This window comes from Glycine soja, chromosome 11 (assembly GCF_004193775.1).
Source record: "Glycine soja cultivar W05 chromosome 11, ASM419377v2, whole genome shotgun sequence".
Taxonomy (NCBI): domain Eukaryota; kingdom Viridiplantae; phylum Streptophyta; class Magnoliopsida; order Fabales; family Fabaceae; genus Glycine; species Glycine soja.
In genome coordinates this window covers 36,217,274-36,237,062 of record NC_041012.1, presented here as the reverse complement: position 1 = coordinate 36,237,062, position 19,789 = coordinate 36,217,274, and the positions used below count along the sequence as shown (strand labels likewise).

Sequence of the window (19,789 nt, the reverse complement as noted above, 5' to 3'; positions counted from 1 at the left end):
CTAAAGATTTTTGTGTGTGTGTGTGTGTCTATTTCAAATTGATTAACAGTAAAGAAAAAAATAATCTCCACAACCATAGTATACTCTTTGGTATTTTAACTCCTTAATATTTTGGTTAAGAAAAACTTCATATTTCTTAACAAAAACTTAGTTTCTGAATATTTTTGTAGAATTTATATTTTATCTTCAATTTAGTTCTAAATGAACATGTTGGATCCATGTCATCTCTTGATAAAAATCATTGATGAAAAGGATGACGTTGAAATAATTTAAAGACATTAATAATAATATCAAACAAAAGTTATTTAGAATTTCATTAAATTTAAGGAAAATAGATTACGAATAAAAAAAGCCAAATGGATTATTATTGCATGAAAACCAAATGCTAAGAGGATGGGATCATATCACTATATCAACTAGGTCCAGAATTTTATGTATTTTCCTTTGATTTTTGTTATTTCAAAAAATACAGCTGTGTTAAATGCTAATTGAAGCTTCGTTGGCAAATACATTGACTTGACAGTTTAATATTCCAGAAATAATAGTTGAATGACATATACTCCTTGAATTGAAAAGAATTAGTAGAATGACATATACTCCTTGAATTGAAAAGAATTAGTCCAAGTGCACACTTTCAAAAGAAAAGAAAGTTCAACAAAATTACATGGCCCCGTAGTTCAATTGGTTATGGTCTATATTGTTCATATGAATCATGACACATTGAAGGTTCTCCTCACTAGTCTTCATTCCAAAAGATGAAAATGTTAACCTTTTACAAATTCATGTTCATCAATAGAGAAAAAACAGTGCATACAGAAAGCAGCAACAGGGTCACCATCAGGATTCTGTAATCACGGTTTGTTCTGCTGTCGTTATAACTGTAGCTGTAGCCTCCGTTGTTGAATTTCTCCAAAATCAAAAATGCAACCGTGTCATGTAATATTACTACGTTACTCTCTCTCTGTCAGACTAAAACTGCACGCCAATGTTCATTTTTTTTTTCTTTTCTTTTTCAGATGTGGGCCTTGTGGTGTTTACATGCGTCGGTTGAGCCTTTGATTGAGTGAGACAGAGAAAAAGTAAGTTTTTTTTTCTCTCTTGTATATTTTTTGGTTTGTTTTCTCTCTTTCTTTCTTTCTACCTTTTATTCTTTTTTTCTCTTTGTATTCATATTTACTTCCTCTTTACTTCTATGCAGATATAATTGTCCCCCACTTCCTTTTTTTCATCCAGAAATCTTGTTGCCCAAGTGAAGAAAAAAGGGTTGCCTTGGACACTTCTCACCTTGTTTTCTGGTATGTTTTTTTTATCGGCAAAGGTTAGTTATTAGTTTTTTTAAGGGGGTTCGAATTTACCACCTATCCATCTCTTCCTTCATCCTTTACCACCAAGCCAATCTTATATCTCCTTGTTCTCTAGTATGTTATCCTCCTCAGGTGCTTTATGTTTGTTCTTGCACTGTTTGGTCCAATTTCTGGGTTCATAAATGTGATTCTGGGTGGCATGTTGGGTATTTTGTGAGACCCAGATGGATTTTGACATGTTTTGGTCTTTTGATTTGCTTGCTAGGCAATCAAGCATATACTTTTTTCTTTTTCATTTATTCATTCTTTAAGCAGTTTAGTTGTTGATCCTTTTTTTGTTGTTCTGTTTGGTGGATCACAGTATGAGTCTGATGTGGAAGAAAAATCTTTAGGTTGTCTTATTGTAAATTTCTGTTGGTTGGGAGATTATTGGTGGGATTTGTTTATTTCTATAAAGGGAACAAAAGGGTTTTATATATCAAGTAAATCAGCATAGTCTATAATAATAGCTTTAGTGTTGTTCAAAAATGAACAAATGGATGCTTTTTCTTTTTTCTTCTTTGGCTGCAAACTGTGATGCCCTATGATAGATGTTTGCTCTCTGATTTTCATGTCTTTGCTGATTAAATCCAGTTCTACAGTGACTAACAATACCTGTGAACTGTGATTGCAAAATTTGTTTCTATTCTGGTTGTAAGACTGGAGTTCTGGTTAGCATAACAATTATAGGATTTGCTATGTGACGTAGTTTAGGGACAAGGGAAGGGCAGAAGAGATTGAGGGAAAGGGAGACTGAAAGTGGGAGAAATAAAGGAATGGAGGACGACTAAAATGAGAAGAAAGAAACAGAAAATTTCAAAATTATTTCAAGCATCAATTCAAGTCTAAATCCAAAACTTACTAAATAGCCATCCTTGAATTGGTAAAGCCTAGCTTGCTTTCTTCCCTACTCGTAGTAATCCTTATATTAATAAGAAAATACCCTACAAGCTTAAAATACTAAATTCCCAACATTTTGCTTGCTCCATACACCTTAAAAATCCTAATATTTATTTCCTATACTCCATTATTTCTATCCTATTCTCAATCAATATGACAAATGATATCATATAATGTTTCATGGATGAAGAACTGTACACTTATAATATATATTGGGCTTGATTACAAATAACTTACAATGGGGATGTTAGATTTCAACTTAAAATCAATTGGCACTATATGAAGTTGTCCAACAGATATATAAGCTGCACCCCAAGAACTGAGACAGGTGATGTGGGACTTCCTAACACCCCCCTCGTGTGCAGTTTATATATCTGTTGGACAACTTCACTTAGTGTCAATTGGTTTTAAGTTGAAATCTAACAGGGGACAAGTCACACGAACTCCAACACTGTTTTCTTCTTCTGTTTATGAACAACATGCAAAATCTTTATTTGTAGAGTGCTATGCTAATGCTTTTTATATTCATTAAAACTACTCCCAGAGTTATGTTAATTTGAAAGAAGCTACGTGGCATCAAGAATGGGTTCAGGTGATTGGTTTAAGACAATAATTAGCTCAAGAAAATCAAAAGAAGGAAGATCAAAGAAATTAAAGGTACAACACACTTTCTGTCAATACTAGTTTCTTGGAGTGAATTTTGCATGGATTAAGTTGAATGAGTATGGAAATTTTATTGTAAACCTCTAAATTGCCATTATTTTCCAGAAAAAAAAAATCTTTTTTGAATGCTTTGAAGATCATTTATCTTGATCATGAGGAATCACATATGCCTTATTTTAGCAGAAAAGGTTTTGTGATTTGAAGAGTGACTGCTAATTTCCTATAAGGGATTGAACTGTGAGTAAGTTACCCTTAGATCCAAATTAGTAATCCGTCCAGAATTGAAATAACATTTTGTCAAAGAACAATACTTTGTTGACATAAATTGAAAAGCAAAGTTTAGATTTGTTCTACATGAAATTATTCAAAGTTTTGGACTGCAATATGACTTTAAACTATTACAACAACATCAACCAAGCCTTATCTCACTTTCTGGGGTCAGTTATCTTGAATCAGTTGATGCCATTGGGCTAATATAATTAGTTTTCAAACAGGAATTTCAGAGATTTAAGTTTTATCTTGAGTCTGACATCATTTTTATGAGGAACAGCATATGTTATTGTTTATAATGACCTCTTAATTTACCTGTTCATTTATTTTTTAATTAGGCTGCAGCAATGTCATTTGCTAGAACTTAGAATATATTGGAACTTGTTTTGTATGAGGGCTGTTGTGACCTGAAAGTTTCTATCCCCACTAATATGCTCACCTTTTGAGATAGGGATCTTTAGCTTCATGGAGATTAATTGTGTTGCAGACTAAGATTTATACAAGAAAAAAGTCCAATGGTTTAGCAAATGGAATGAAAAGCGAAAATCTAGAGTCAGATGGGGTATCAGTTGAAACTATTGCTGCAACAAGGATCCAAACAGCATTCCGAGCTTATAAGGTATGTCAATTTGAAAGTTTCACAGAGAAGAAACAGACCAAGTCCAGTTAACTTCATTGATTTTAGCACATCCTTAACAAGCACGTTTCATTTTTTATATTTCATTATTCAACTATGGATGTCTATGCTCTCTTGTCTTACATTCATACCATTTATGATATTATTTAAGCTGAAAGCGACATGACCTGCAGGCATGTGTTACTTATTTATCATAGAACAAACCTTCTGTAGTTTTTTCTGCTGACTTTGTTTTATGATGCTGACTTTTGAATCCGAAAGGCTAGAAAATATTTACACCGCTTGAGAGGATTCACAAAACTGAAGATCCAGACTCAAGGTTCCTCTGCTAAAAAACAAGCTGTTACCACTATAACTTATCTTCATTCATGGAGCAAGATACAGGCTGAGATTAGAGCTCGTCGTATATGTATGGTTACAGAAGACAGAATCAGGCGGAAGATAATACATTCTCAACTAAAACTTGAGGCCAAGATTCATGACCTGGAGGTAACTTGTAAAGCTAACAGGTTTTCAGTGATGGTATTCTGGACTTTTTCTTTTCAAACTGATGCCAGTTTGCTAATCACTCTTTCTACTACAATGATTATGTGTGGTTTCATTGGTTTCTCTGTTTTAAATATGCATTTGTGTCATTATTTCAAATTTCTATGTCTTTCTAGGTGATTAGTAAATGCATATAACTATTGAAACGGTGTCATGGGATGGGTCTCCCATATGAGTCAGCTTCACTTCTGAGGTCTAATATCCTATAGTTTGGCGTTTAGACATTGGAGGCATGCGCAAAAAAGCAAATAATCTCTCCTTTGTATAAAATCTTTAGACATCAAACATGCCCTTACCAGTTATGTCACCTTTCCCTCATTTCCTCTTGCTGAATCTTCAATATCAAGTTGTTTATTTCATTTAGAGCCTATTGTTGAATTCTAGTTAACCAATAGATTGGCTTTGTTTGTAAAGAGGTTCCTATCATACTGTATTAGAAATTCTGAAATGCATTTCTATCCTTGTAGAAACTTTCTCTTCTCTTTTCTATAGTTAGTTAAAATGCTTAACCAAATGTCTTAAAACATGTGTTCTTAATTGAAATCAGATTCCAGATATTAGTTTTTCCTATTCAATCATGGATGAAATGCTTGGAATCTTTTATCATTGACCACTTAATAGTGATGGAATTATTTCACTAGATAAAAGAGTTGGATAGAACCCTCTTCAGTCACCCTTTTTCTGATCATTAGTTTGAACAAACAACAGGTGGAATGGTGTAGTGGTTCTGAAACCAAGAAGGAAATCCTTTCAAGGTTACATCAAAGAGAAGAAGCAGCAGTCAAGAGGGAAAGAACCATGGCATATGCCTTCTCTCATCAGGTAGGTTAATCTTAATCATGAGTAGTAGTCACATTACCATGTTTCACCATGGTTCTAATGAAAATCATATGAATATCTTATGAAAAATAGTGGAGGGCCAGCTCTAGCCAAGGGCTAGGTAATTATGAACTTGGCAAAGCTAGTTGGAGTTGGAGCTGGAAGGATCGTTGGATTGCTGCACGCCCTTGGGAAAGCCGCGTACCAAGTGTAACAAACACTAGCCCCGAGAAAGATCAAAATAAGAAGCCAAGAAAAGTTCAGAAGGATAGGAATTCACCAACATCAAAAAAACCAGTTTCAGTTAAAACTCCTTCAGCTAATGCTAAAGGGACAAAACCTTTAAGTAATGCAAAAGGAACTACTAAAGCTAGAAGAAGGTTGTCTTACCCTGCTGCCACAGAGAAAAAAGCAGTGCCTGCTGAAGGAAAGCAATGAGTACTCAGAACAAAAGCATGCATATTTGATCAAAGCCTACATCATCATGTTAACATTAACAGAGTCAAGTTCAGTTTCAAGTGGTTACAGTCAGTGTGTGTGTGTGTAAAGATAAAAAGACAATCTGTTTTTCTTTATTCATTGGATTGCTTCCTTCCAATTTGTGCATATGAATGTGAGTGAAATTCAATGACCTTAGTGATAGAAAATGAACCAACAAACTTGCATATGTGTGTTTTGGTGATTGGTTTTTCTTTCTTCAATCTTGTATGTTTAGTGCAGTGAGGAGACAAATTATAGGTAGATCAATTATCCTTCCCCCCCCCCCCCCCCCCCCCCCCCCCCACCTTTGTTTGCTGTAATAGAAAAGATTTTTTGAAGCTGCGATCTTCTGTCCAACAAGTCGACACTATAGAATGTTATTTTTCAACTTTATTACTCTCTCTGTTTTTTTTATAAGAAATAAGTTATAATGTATTTAATATAAAATACATTATAACTTGTTTCTTAAAGTGGAGATAGTATTTTGTACTAGTTTTGTTTTTCTCCTCTCCAGTTCATCCTTTGGATCCTTGGGTTTTATAAATGTTCTAATCCAACTCATGGAAATTGCATTAACCAAGCTAAAACAAAGTTTGAATTAGTAACGAATTTATATATCTTGTCTTTTTTTTCTTTTTGAAAAGCATTTATATATCTTGTCTAGTTGGATGAATTTTTATAAACTTAATTATGAACATTTTGATTTTGTTAACTTGAGTTTGATTAACAATCACTATAAATTGAAGTAATTTACATACATGTATACCAAAAAAATTAATGTTATTTATATAATTAATTCAAGTCAATGTAATACTACACCAAACGAGATTTTCAAGTCAATGTCGATTTTAATAAAAATACATAAATAAAATTGTTTTCCCTCAAAAATCAACTTTACAACCACTTAACAGCTGTTGTTAGGCTTTGGAGACATCAAAATAAACACACCATGATGTAGATATTTTTTTTACAGTATTATTAGTATGGGATTGTTTCCTTAATGATTAATCTTTATTGAAAATTTAGTTGATCACTTTTTAATAAATTTAAACTCAAAATTTTACTTAAAGATGAATACCATTTAAACCAAAATGACTTTTTGATAAATGGTGATGACATGGATATGAACCACAGAACTAGTTAGTAATTTATTATTCATATCACATGCCACTTCAAAAATATTCGTACTTCAAAAATTATTCATACCCAAATAATCCGCCAATCAAATACGACCAGCCAATCAACTTATTTCACCTTTCATAGATCACTAGCATTGAAACCCGTGTGTTGCATGCATTTTGAAAAAAAGACAATAAAATAATGAATAATAAATTGAGTAATTTAATAAAATAAATGAATTTTTCTTAAAAATTGTCCGGTTGACACGTGGCACTGACAAAACAGTTTTAATAATAGGATACTGGCAGTATTTTTTAGAAAGAAAAAAATAATAAAATACAGAAAATATTTTTAATCAATAAATTTTTAATTCATAACTAGAAACAAATCCCCAGTCCAACTTTCATTAATTAATTTCTTAAAAAAATACTACAGTTTATACATAGTTTTTTTTTTTTTTTTTTATAGGAGTTTATAATTGACACGGGTTGGGTCGTTGGTGGTTTTTTTACTGTCACACATGACATGATTTCCATTCTGAGAACATTACCAACGACAAGATCCTTATTACCGAGAGCATCTTCTTCCATCACCAAATTCATGGATTCTTCCTCCAACGCCAGCAGCATTGGAGGATCTCAGAGGCTCTTTGCGTTAGCACAGCACCTTCGCCAGTACAAGGCACCGTCTTTCCCCGAAGATATTGTGGAACAAAGCATTGAAGAGATTGGTGGCAAGGTTGTTTCTCAGGTGGGATTTCAAGAATCAGCCATCCCAATTGGCCAAAACCCTGAGAAATTCAGACCCAAAAAAGCTGCTGTTTTGATCTGCCTATTCGAAGGGGATGATGGGGATCTAAGGGTCATTCTCACCAAGCGCTCTTCCAAGCTTTCTACTCACTCGGGTCTGTCCAAAATGAGTTCAATCTTTTGTCTTTTCATGGTGGTAAAAAATGTTTTTTTTTTTCAAAATGATTGCAATTTAGGATATGGGAATTAAGAGGGCATGAACTGAGGGATTTTGTTGAGAGTTTGTAGTATCAACTGAGTTTCAATCTTTTGTCTTTTCATGATGTTGAAAAGTTGTTATTTTTTCAATAAATTGCAATTTAGGATATGGGGATTAAGAGGGTATGAACTGAGGGTTGTGTTTAGAGTTTGTATTATCAACTGAGTTTCTGGACTTTTTAACTAAACTAGGTGATTTCGTAAAACAAATTACCAAAGTGGTGTAGTTTCAAAACTATTTACATGTCAGCGGTGATTTTTGCCTCGTAGGATTCAAGAGGCGCTACTCAGTCTCATTTATCTTTTGTCATTTTGCACAAGGCGTCAGGCTGAAGTTTAGGTGTCCTATTAGTGAAGGATGTGCCAGGCTGAGAATTGCCTATAGAAAGCACTACTCTGGCTGACTTCACCCTGGCTTCCTCGTTTGCAAAGGAGGTGTCAGGCTGAGAATTGCCTACAAGAGGCACCACTCTGGCTGGCTTCACCCTCGCTTCATTGACAGAACACCTGAACGCGAGTCAAATTTCAGCCTGGCGCCTCATGCAAAATGACAAAAAATGAACGTGAGGCGCCACTCTGTGATTTGTTACTACACTACCTTGGTAATTTGTTTTCCAAAATCATCCAGTTTAGTTAAAAAGTCGAGTTTCTGCCTTTATTTCTTTTCATGAGGTTGAAAATTTGTTATTTTTTATTAAATGATTGCAATTTAGGTTGTGAGAAATAAGAGGGAATTGTGTGCATTTTGCATGTTATTTTTTCAGGTGAAGTGGCATTGCCTGGTGGGAAAACTGAGGAGGGGGATAAGGATGATGGGGATACTGCAAAAAGAGAGGCAAAGGAAGAAATTGGGTTGGACCCGGAACTTGTCAATGTTGTTACTGTACTTGAACCATTCTTGTCTAAGGTATTATGTTTTCTGTTTGATACTTTTCACTAGCTTGAGCAATTAGTATGACTTTAGATGGATCTCTGTCCTGGTTTGCTTGTGGCTGAAAGAAAAAATTGAGTGTTCAGAAATTATTTGTGATTAGGAATTTTGATGTTAAATTTGAACATTTATGGAGATTATTTCCATGATGGTTGGTTCATGAAATGGTTCTGTGCTGGAAGATGTTGATTTTGGGTGGCCTGTGAAAGCTCAAATTGTCTAATTTATTTTTGAAGCATTCTTTTTAATCATGATTTCTGTACTGTAATGGATGGGGTTGCATGCTAGGAGAGGAGTAAGTGGCCATTAGATACGTAGAACTGTGATTATGAAATGATCATTTGATAGAAAATATCTGAAATTAAAATGAATTTTAGTATTACCATTTACCAGTGTATTTCTTCTTAATTTTGAAACTCAAATATACTATCCACAAAAATGAAGTGCAATACTAAGGATATTGTTAATAATTGTGATTGTTATCTTGGGAGGTAATTGTTTCGTTAACTATACATATCTATATAACATAATGTGGACATGTGGTGGGGAATGGGTTTGACCCATGTAATCAGATAAATACCCTTTGTTAATAATTTAAGGGTTATAACCCATAGTTGTTTCCTGTTTCTTGTTTTTAGGGATTTGTATCTGGTAAGGGAAAACTGATTAGCTTTCTTCACTATCTATAATTCTATATTTATGAATTTAAGAACTAAGAAATGTTGCATTGAGTTAATGAGTGATTGCTTTTGGCCTTTGTTCCCCATTGAAGAGAATCCTAAAATAGAGTGCCACTAACTGTAAAAGACTGAAACTCATGCATCATTGAGTAAAGATTTGCAATGAGTTCACAGCATCCAAGCAAATGCTAAAACAAAATGGCCGAGGCCTCTTCATTGTCTTCTTATTAGTTCTTAACTTGTTCTTTAAATCTTAGACAATAGTATGATAAGTAAAAGGATTTTATACATATAAACTAACAGTAGAGATTATTTGTGCACAGGAGAAACAGGAATAAAAGGTATTTGTTGCCTATTAGAGTGACACTATATACATTAATGACAATGCGTGCATTACTTAATGTTCAGAAGTTCGAGTAATGTAATACTAATATTTTCTTAGACAAACCTTGCATTGAAATAAGTTCTTATTAGCAATATTTGGTATATGATAAATCAATTTGAGGAAATGATTGGAAATTTATTTGATGTATAGTCACCACAGATTCAAAACTGTACACTTTTCTATAATTAAAAAAAAAAAAACTCTAGCCATGTCTATCATCTCATTTTTATTGATGATGTTGATGTTTAAACTCCCAGATGTTAGATAGATTGGACACCTTTTTGTTAGTCTAGTTCACATCTGCTTCATATTGTAAGGGTTGGATGAGAAATTTCACTCCAGCACTTTTAACCTATTACTGTTTTGATTTGCAGCACCTCCTAAGGGTAGTTCCAGTCATTGGCATACTTCATGACAAGAAAGCATTCAAACCTGTTCTGAATCCAGCTGAAGTGGAAGCAGTATTTGATGCACCTTTGGAAATGTTTCTCAAGGTCCATGCTTATTTTTATTTTGATCTCATGTCTTCATTCTTGATATCACTTGTCTGATGTCATTACTTTAAGCAGGATGAAAATCGGAGACAGGATGAGAGGGAGTGGATGGGAGAGAAGTATTTGTTGCATTTCTTTGACTATGATATCGGGCATAAAAAATACATCATATGGGGTTTAACTGCTGGGATCTTGATTAGGGCTGCATCAGTTGTGTACCAACGGCAGCCAGCTTTTGTGGAGCAGAACCCTAAATTCAAGCTTCCACAGGATGTATCCAAGGACACTACAATACCTTGAGTTCATTGTTTATTGTATTTTGTCCTTGATACTTGTCCTTAATCGTGCAAAAAAACTCGTAGCAGCCAGAGTTCTAGAATTCATAGCAAGTGTTTATATTTACTGAGAAAGGAAGAGGGTACTATCCCATCACTTGGAATTCATATTCCTACCTATTGAATGCCATCCCAAAGTTTAGAGAGTTGCAGACATTGAATCACTCAAAATAGAAGTATTTGCTGACAAGCAAGTAGTAACTTGAATACCGCTGAGTGTTAGAAGGGCTACTGGAATAAAGTAGTTCATTTTGTTACTTTTAGTTGAACAGAATTGTCTTCCTGCAATTCTTGTTATCTTATGATGCCGTTGGCAAAGTATCTTATATAGAGATGCTTCTTGATATGATATGTACCATAAAATGGTGCAAAGGAAACATTCAGTGTGACAGGCGTGGGATTCATTTAAGCAAGTATATGCAAAAATATCTTCAGGTAATTTATTTTGGTGTGCATAATATATTTAGATGAGTGGACAAATCATTTCATAATTTTTTTAAAAAAAGTAGCAAAATGGTAGTTTTTCCAAATCTAATAAAGGAACTAAATTTTATTTTTGAGTAGGGGGGCTCAAATAAACTAGTTACAAATAATTGTATATAACTAGTTACATAATAACTAATTTGCTAAAACTGGTTACATAACTATAACTGTTTTATTAGTTATTTAAAATTTAGTTACTTAGTTTGCATAACTGGTTATAATTAGTTAATTTATATTTCATAACCAGTTATATAATTAGTTAATTTATATTTCATAACCAGTTATAACTTATAACTGGTTATTAGTTATAATAACTAGTTAAAACATATATCTGGTTACAAATTTTGCTCCTTCAACAATTTAGCTCTCTTTTTCAAACCCTTTGAAGAACAAGAGAACTGGAGAAGGTCCTGCGCAGCTGCGCCATTCTCTTCCAGTGTTCACCGTCGTCGTGACTCGTTCTCTAATCTCTACTTTGAAGTCGTTCTTCGTGGGTACTTGTTCTCGCCGAATACAAAAAATTATCTTCTTTCCAAAGAAAAATTGTTTCTCTTATTTTTTTCATCACATCTCTTATCAGTTATCACAACTTTCTCTCTCTGTCTCTTCCTCTCTCTTTCATTCAACCCTATCCACTCTGTTTATAGTTTGAAAACAACATTATTTTTCTCATTTTAAGAAAAAGACAAGACCAAAAAATAGAAAAAATAAATGTCACAGTACTGAAACAAATGTCCAATTGAGCATAAAAGTTCAAAAGTAAATAATCATCTGAAACGAAATTAGACATTGAAACAAATAAGAAAAAACACACTTTTTGTTAGCACACTTTTAATATTATTAAAAATTTATTGAAACATATAAAATTATTATAAGTCTCTTTTTGGTTTTTCATTATGTGTGTACCGTGATATAATAAAAAGTTAAAATAAAAGTTATTAAAAATGTCTATATATTGAAAACATAAAAAAATTGAATAGTTACATAAAAATATTGATCATTTACTTTTTTTAAAGTAATTTAAATTGTGTGAACACACAATGAAAAATAACCTTTAATAATAAATATTGCTACTGATATTGTGAATTTTAATAAATTTAGATTTAGATAATTAAACAATTAATTAAAGATAAAAAGTATTAATTTAATTTGGTATAAAAACTAGTTAAATAATTATTTATATAACTGGTTATTTATCCATAGTTATGTATTCGAAACCAGTTATATAACTGGTTTTTAAAAATAATAACCAGTTATACAAAACTATAACCGGTTATACAAAATTAGTTATAGTTATAATAATTGTTTGAAATATAGTTATTAAGTAGTTATGATTATGAACCATGAGCACCCCTATTTTTTAGTGCTCGGTTCTTTTTTTGAGGCCTCTAAAGCAGATGTGATTTCCCTTGCTAATCACCAAATCGGTTTAGAAACTATGGAAAGTACCACTCTTACTCCGTTAGATTACAGATTCAGAAGAAACTATAGATCCTGGCACCGTATAATGCAAGAGGCCTAGAATTTCATTTGTAAATCTGAATCTTCCTCGTGGTAGTTTCAAGGAAAATGAAAATCCCCACAAAAATGTAAAGGATGAAGTGGTAAAATATTGAATAAATCCTAGAGCAGACAGAACATGTTATACCATGTTCATCTGAAAACCTCATAAAATTTCTCTAGGACAAGTAAACCTGAATCTATTGACTCCAAGGGATCCTTTCGAAGACGGTGCCTCAAGCAGTTAGGGATGACAGTAGCAATATCCTCTGCACTTACTTTGTCTCTTCCCTTGAGGGCAGCAAGAGCTTTCGCAGCTCTGTTTGTTACTATGTCTCCTCTTAATCCGTCCACATTCAACTCTGCACAAACCTTGGATATCTTTACCTTGAGATTGCGGTCAATTTGAACAGAAGAAAGAAAACTCCTTGCTGAGGCAATTTGTTGTTGGAGATTTTGTTGCTCTGCCTTGTAAGAATCTCGGAAAACCTTTGGGTTTTTGTCGAAACGAGCTCTCTCCTCCACAATCTTCACTCTTAACTCAGCATCCCTCACGGTCCCAACTTGAGCATGCATTCCAAACCTGTCCAGAAGCTGTGGCCTGAGTTCCCCTTCTTCGGGGTTGCCTGAACCAATTAGGATAAACCTAGCAGGATGTGAAATCGAAATACCCTCTCTTTCCACTGTGTTCCATCCTGATGCAGCAGAATCCAACAATACATCAACTAAGTGATCATCCAAAAGGTTAACTTCATCAACATACAGAATTCCCCTATTAGCTTTAGCCAGTAGACCTGGCTCAAATGCCTTTACACCCTCAGTGAGGGCCTTCTCAATGTCAATTGTCCCGCAGACTCTATCTTCTGTAGCTCCTAATGGCAAATCCACCATGTTAATTTTGGAGAAGACAACCTGAAGCTGCTCTCCTTTTATCACACGCTCTCTCACTTCAACACCCATGAATTCTGGATCTTCTGGGTCTGAATTATATGGGTCACCAGCAACAACCTTGATTTCAGGAAGCAAGTCAACCAATGATCTAACAGTTGTAGATTTCCCTGTTCCCCTGTCCCCCATGATCATTACACCTCCAATTTTGGGATCAATCACATTTAGGAGAAGGCAAAGCTTCATTTCATCCTGTCCAACTATAGCAGAAAATGGGTACACTGGCCTCTGGCTCTCGGTAAAAGCAATCTTCTGAGCCTGGATTAAGTTTACAGAGTTGAGATGTCATCAAAACGGGAAACAAAAAAACCAAGAACTAAAGTTACAAGGGCCACATTTTGATACACACAAGTGTAAAGAATTTTACACTGTTTACCAACTTTGAAGCACCGATACTTTAATTTGCTTTAGGTATTCATATCCAATACCAATTCTCTTGGATACTTCACCAATATGTGTATGTGAAGTATTCAATCCTTTACCAAAAGTTGTGAAAATCCAGCACTACATGAATCATAGAAGCATGTATAATATAGAAAAAGCATAGTATTGTCCCTTGATGAACCAAAAAAAGAAATCATCCTTTTTATGGATAGTTTCAAGAAAGGAATGAAATTGGTAATAATAATTTATAATTTTTATTTTAGTATTGTCCAAGAAGTATGTTCTAAATTTCGATTTGCATAAAATTGCAATTATATATTACAGCATAAAAAATCTAGTGCATCTTAATTAAATTCATTTTATTTGATACTACTAAGGTTGAGGATAACGAGCAAAAATGACTGAGTAAAACCTAACATGGTTGCAAGGTATTTGAAACCTACAGTATTAATTTTTTTATCTGCAGAAGTGGAAGACATGTATTGGAAGGTTTACAACAAGTTACACATCATGTTCAACCAAGTGATGTGCAAATACAAAAGAAACAAAGGTAGTACAAAATATCTCTCTATATGGTCCAAAAATTATGTCCTCAATTCATGCTATTACAAACATTCATTGCGGATGTTCAATATTACTAGCATACCTGTTGTGCAGAGTTAAGTTGAGTGGCAACAACACTCGCAACCGGGAACAGAGACCGTCCCTTGACGCCGTGAAATCCATTTCCTCCGCCGCAAAACTTGCGCCCAAATATCTGCACTGTAAAGCCACAAATTGCTATTCAACATCATTCAGCTCACAATCACTCTAAAAAAAAAACAACAAAGGTTTGAATGAGATGAGAATATGTGTGTAATGCACCTGTGGTTAGAGAGGGAGAATCGGTGGCAAGGGATTGGGAAGAGTAGTATCGTGAAGAGAGGAAGGTAATTGAAGATGCGCCAAACGTGGAAGCCATTCTTTTTATTTGTTATGCACTTATGCGCCTTCTTCTTTTGTGTTGTTATTTATTGATGCGTGTTTTTTTTTTATATATTTCCTTTTCTCACTAGGAGACAAGATTGGAGGGTTTGGCTTTGGCATGTGAGACTAGACTAGCTAAGGATAAATAGAAGGAAGATTTGAGCTTTCACTATTTTGGTCGTATCTCCTGCTTTTGGTATGGTCACTACTCAAGTACTCGATATCTTGCTTTTGTCATATTTTAAAAAAGATGGTATGGACCATTTACTGGTTTAAAAAAATTCAGAATTAATAATTTTCGATTTGATTTCAACACGGACCTGATTATTTTAAAGTTTGAATAATTTCTTTTTTTTTTTACCGTATTACATGTGAAACCAAATGTCATTGGTCCTAGTTCAACAGAATTTAAATTCTTTTAATAAATTCTTTAAATAAAGTCTTGAGTTTAATTTTTGTAAATAAAAAAATTATTGAAAAGATAATTTTTTTAAAGGTAATTGTTTGTCAAATCAATAATTATTTCACACATAATATGAAACCAGAACAAATATTATATATGATTTGTCGATATTTTTTTCCAATCATATTTTTCTTTCATCAATATTCAAATATGAGATCTTACTTAAAAGATCAAAACTAAATTTCACTCAAACTAATGTAATGTTGATTGAATTAATTAATTTTAAATGGTTAAATGAATTACTTTCGTTTCTTTTTTATTTGTGAAAAAAAGTATTTCTATTTATTTGTCATTTTAAAATTATACTATAATGCTGCTCAATGAATTCTGAAGTAGTTGAAATCTCCTGTAGAATTTTACAAGTCAAGCTTTAGTATGGTCATCTACAAAGACTTTGAGACTTAAATCAATAGTTGGAGCAGAATTTTACAGTTGGCGTCTTGGCGCCTAGAAGGGACGAAACCAGAGAAGACCTCAGCCTAAGTCACAAGTTCATAAAATCTAAAACAATTAATTATCAAGTTTCACACAATTATAGACACAGAAACATACAGATGCTTCCTGCTAAATTGAAAAAGCAAGTTATGGAGATTCTATCAGCCAAGCTGATGTACCCCCAATAAACAGGTAGTTGATCAACAAGATTTATATCTAGTTTTTTTTCCCCAAAATGTAAGACATATATCAGTTGTTATGATTTATCTTTTATGTTGTTACCAAAAGATATGCTAGGCCTTTTAGGTATTCAACAATCTCTGATCCACCAAGCTTTGAACTTCCAAATACTCTATCAACAAATGTGATTGGAACCTGTACACATTTGAATTATATAAGTCAGTTATGAAGTGAATAATGAGAACTCTAAGCCATCTACTCAAGTATTCGGTGAAGGTGTAGTAAACACAAAAAGGAGAGGCGGAGGCTAAATTGCTGAAGCACATTATAAAAACACATGATGTAATTAATTAGCATTCAAATTTCCCACATGAATTAAATGCATATTTAGATTCAAATATTAAAGTTTAGAACATCGTATTTTTGTCTAAATAAATGCATATAAACTTCTCTGTAACCAACTAGCAGTCATGCACGTGCCCAATGACAAGCAAACACTGATTCCAGAAAGATAAAGATAGAACAATGGAAAGGAATAGGGACACTGTTTAACCAGTTACCATTTCAAGCAGTTTACATACAAAGCACAGGACTGTACGAATATGCTTGTCATTCAAATTTGCAATCTTAATATCAAATGCATCTTTCATGATTAGTTACATGTCAGTGTCACACAATGCACTCAATCTAATGAATTATTCAGTGATCTATGGAAGACCAACAGCCTACCTAAATAGGTAATTTGACAACATGGTCAGATAACAAAGCCATAACAACTTAGATTCAATATATGGACCTAGCATGTCTGCATGGATATAACATGTTGATTGCCTCAACATACAAACATATACATATCATCACCCATTACTGAATCCACTTTAAAGCAATTCCAAGGCCAACCAAAGGCACATAATAAGGGTGTATATGCATTTGGAAACACTTTTAGTTCCAGGATTAACCAACAAACATCTGTAAGATGTAGTCAATTAAAACTCCTATAGTTAAAAAAGAAAAAATCATGTTTCGTTGTTCAATCGACATTTTTAAAGAACAAAAAGAACAAGTTATATCAAAAGAAATTATGTTATTTATATCAAGAGTCAAGACACATACAAATGGCAAATACAGTGTACTGATAAATGCTATTACATATCTAAATCAAGATCTATAAAGTCAGCATAACAACCAGGTTAATATTAATTATAAGCATCATGAATTAAACAACTGTACCTCTTCGATATGGTACCCTTTTCTGGATGCTCGTACTATCATTTCCATTTGAAAGACATATCCTTTACTAACACAGCAACTAATGATATCTTCAAGCACTGATTTCCTATAAAGTCTACAAAGAACAACAAAACATCACTCTCAAACCAGGGAACGGGGGAGCAACCAACACTCGTGAAATTGCTAATACGAATTATCAAGCTTTATACCTAAAAGATCCTGTCAAATCTGAGACACCAGGCCATAAAAGTGTTTGTGCAAGAACATTTGCCCCCCTGCTAGTTAGTTTACGCATAAGATTCCATCCATGCACACCACCACCTTTAACATAACGAGTCCCTGTAACTATATCAGCACCAGTCTCCGACTGCTTTCTAAAATGCAAAAGGGAACGATTAAATTGTGGCAGGTAACAAGAAAACAAGAAAGAAATAACTAGAACCTTTCTTTACCTAATGAAGCTTGGCAAATATTTTGGCTGCAGAAGACATAAATAGATCAGACAAAGACAAATAAATAAATAAGAAAAAAATATGATTCAGCAACTAATAAATTCTCTAAACTAAAAATCCAAAAAAGAAGTTCATCCAACCCTTCTTTTTATTCCCTTTCAAATTTACAGCCTGTTTCTATATGGATGGAAACAGAGCTTTGTGGCTGGCTGATTAAGTGCCCATTTTTTTTAATGTTGGGTATAGTTGACTTCGAGCCATTGAAGATAATTGGGTTATGTATCCAAATTAATCCCAACAACAAATTTTACATTGAAACATGTGCACAGTGCGGGGAATTAATTCCTGGTGTAAAACAAATAGACCCAAAACATTTCCCACTGAAAAAATTGCCTGGGGCCATGTAATTTTGCATGGAAAAGTGTGGAGAATCACAATTATATTGTAAAACAAACAGGCTCTTAATCATTCTTCATAAATTCAAAATATCCTCTACAGGCAAATAGCATAACTTACATGGTGTGATAGATCAGCATCCATGATGACAACAAAATTTCCAGATGCATGCTTCATGCCATGAATATAAGCAGTTCCTGCAAATTAATTGCATCAAAGGCTAATTTAGCAAAATCATTTAGTACAAGTATCAGGAACATACCTAAACCCAGCTTCCTAGGTCGTGCTCTTAACAGCTGGAACCACAGGAATAAGCACAGTTACTATAAATGAATGGAAGGGGGATGAGATGACCCCAAAAAAAAAAGAATAAACCATGGATGACTAGTTGACTCTATATGAAAATTCAATTTGTAAATGTCACTGCTTACAATCCGATCTTCTCCATAAACTTGCTGCAGCTGTTTTACAACATCCTGAGTACCATCAGGACTGCCATCATCCACAATAATAATTTCAAAATCAGCATCCCTGAATTGAGCAACAAAAAGAAGTATTCGTAAAGATGATTGATCATATATAGAGATAGCAAAAGCAATAGCTTTCTAAAAATTGTGAGGAAAAAAAGAAACTTTCTTACTAAAATTCTCTCTTTGTATTTTGGGTTAAACTAAAAAGCCATATATTACAAAATGATTACTATTTGTTTGCATTATACACATAGGAACATGCTTATATTGAGAGCCAAGCTTATAAATTATATCCATATTTCACAGAAGAAAAAAAACAGTTACAAGGGAAAAGATATAATCATGAGGAGAAATTACCCAAGGTGCTTGAAGATGAGGTAAACAATGAGACCAATGTTGAGACGCTCATTATATGTAGGAACAATTATACTGTACTTGTTTTTTTGCTTCTGATGATGGCCATCCATTTCTAAACTCAACTTGGACCAAATCCACTCAATGCAGTGAGTTCAATGAACTAACAAATACACAATATGTGTTTGAATTAACGTAATACAGAACAATCAACATATTTACACATAGAAACAGTTCTTTTTTAAATACACTTACGCTGATCATTTCTATAATACTACTATTTTGGAGGAGAAGTATTAGTCACCCGGTTAGAGGCATCAAATTGGCATGTCATTTGGGTAAAAAAAATCGATGATCGAGTAGGAAGTTATTGAGATTAATTGAATCAAAAGAGCCTCTCAATAATATTAATTATTAAACCAAATAATAAAATCCCTACGCATGCGTACAGGAAGGGAAATGCCAATTGCGGCTCTCAAATTCATCGAAACGAACCAAAATTAGTGAAGGATCATCTTATTCAAGAAGATCCAAAAACTCAGTTGAAGAAAAAAAAAACACAAATTTAAAATCGGGGAAAGCGTTTTCTCCATGACAGACTCTAACACGAACAGATTCCATCACAGAATAATTGTGATTAAAGAAAAATAAAGCGAAAGTGGCAGAGATGAACTAACCTAACGACGCGAGATGACGGAGAACAAATACTTCACAATGGGCAACAGCTGCTTCAAAAGACGGCGAACGATTTTGCTGGAAATTAAGGGGCAAAAACAATGTCAACTACTATAAACTTTTTATTTGTATTTAAAGTCTATAAGTATAATTATACTTAGTAGAACATAAAAGTTTGTTTTTTTTATATAACTAAAATTTATAATCAATAAATATTTTTAAATAAATACTTATATTTATATTT

The 19,789-nt window shown here is 33.4% G+C and overlaps 4 protein-coding genes across 9 annotated transcripts; 2 read left to right on the top strand and 2 right to left on the bottom strand.

The window, feature by feature from the left end:
• Positions 1–920: 920 nt before the first annotated feature.
• Positions 921–5,897, top strand: LOC114376991 (protein IQ-DOMAIN 1-like). 5 transcript variants are annotated; one of them, XM_028335346.1, is made up of 8 exons: positions 921–936; positions 1,017–1,079; positions 1,199–1,318; positions 2,788–2,900; positions 3,628–3,795; positions 4,075–4,302; positions 5,068–5,181; positions 5,272–5,897. In XM_028335346.1, the coding sequence occupies exons 4-8, from the start codon at positions 2,826–2,828 to the stop codon at positions 5,614–5,616; spliced, it is 930 nt and encodes a 309-aa protein (XP_028191147.1). In that variant the 5' UTR covers positions 921–936; positions 1,017–1,079; positions 1,199–1,318; positions 2,788–2,825; the 3' UTR covers positions 5,617–5,897. The 5 variants fall into 5 exon arrangements, with proteins under 5 accessions (XP_028191147.1, XP_028191146.1, XP_028191149.1 ...); XM_028335345.1 differs by having other exon boundaries at positions 922–936; positions 1,199–1,295; XM_028335348.1 differs by lacking the exon at positions 921–936 and having other exon boundaries at positions 1,011–1,079; positions 1,199–1,295; positions 3,664–3,795.
• A 1,378-nt stretch (positions 5,898–7,275) lies between these two features.
• On the top strand, positions 7,276–11,052 carry LOC114374088 (nudix hydrolase 15, mitochondrial-like). The gene is made up of 4 exons (XM_028331686.1): positions 7,276–7,681; positions 8,549–8,691; positions 10,155–10,274; positions 10,350–11,052. The coding sequence occupies exons 1-4, from the start codon at positions 7,303–7,305 to the stop codon at positions 10,572–10,574; spliced, it is 867 nt and encodes a 288-aa protein (XP_028187487.1). The 5' UTR covers positions 7,276–7,302; the 3' UTR covers positions 10,575–11,052.
• Positions 11,053–12,520: 1,468 nt separating this feature from the next.
• LOC114374087 (magnesium-chelatase subunit ChlI, chloroplastic-like) lies at positions 12,521–14,924 on the bottom strand. Its single transcript, XM_028331685.1, has 3 exons — positions 14,789–14,924; positions 14,571–14,686; positions 12,521–13,798 (listed from the first exon to the last, which is right to left on the bottom strand). The coding sequence occupies exons 1-3, from the start codon at positions 14,883–14,885 to the stop codon at positions 12,746–12,748; spliced, it is 1,266 nt and encodes a 421-aa protein (XP_028187486.1). The 5' UTR covers positions 14,886–14,924; the 3' UTR covers positions 12,521–12,745.
• Positions 14,925–15,686: 762 nt separating this feature from the next.
• LOC114374089 (dolichol-phosphate mannosyltransferase subunit 1) lies at positions 15,687–19,657 on the bottom strand. 2 transcript variants are annotated; one of them, XM_028331687.1, is made up of 9 exons: positions 19,548–19,657; positions 18,874–19,033; positions 18,478–18,577; positions 18,309–18,342; positions 18,167–18,243; positions 17,651–17,676; positions 17,408–17,572; positions 17,199–17,313; positions 15,687–16,163 (listed from the first exon to the last, which is right to left on the bottom strand). In XM_028331687.1, the coding sequence occupies exons 2-9, from the start codon at positions 18,981–18,983 to the stop codon at positions 16,059–16,061; spliced, it is 732 nt and encodes a 243-aa protein (XP_028187488.1). In that variant the 5' UTR covers positions 18,984–19,033; positions 19,548–19,657; the 3' UTR covers positions 15,687–16,058. The 2 variants fall into 2 exon arrangements, with proteins under 2 accessions (XP_028187488.1, XP_028187489.1); XM_028331688.1 differs by having other exon boundaries at positions 16,059–16,163; positions 18,874–18,985; positions 19,548–19,651.
• Between the last annotated feature and the right edge of the window lie 132 nt (positions 19,658–19,789).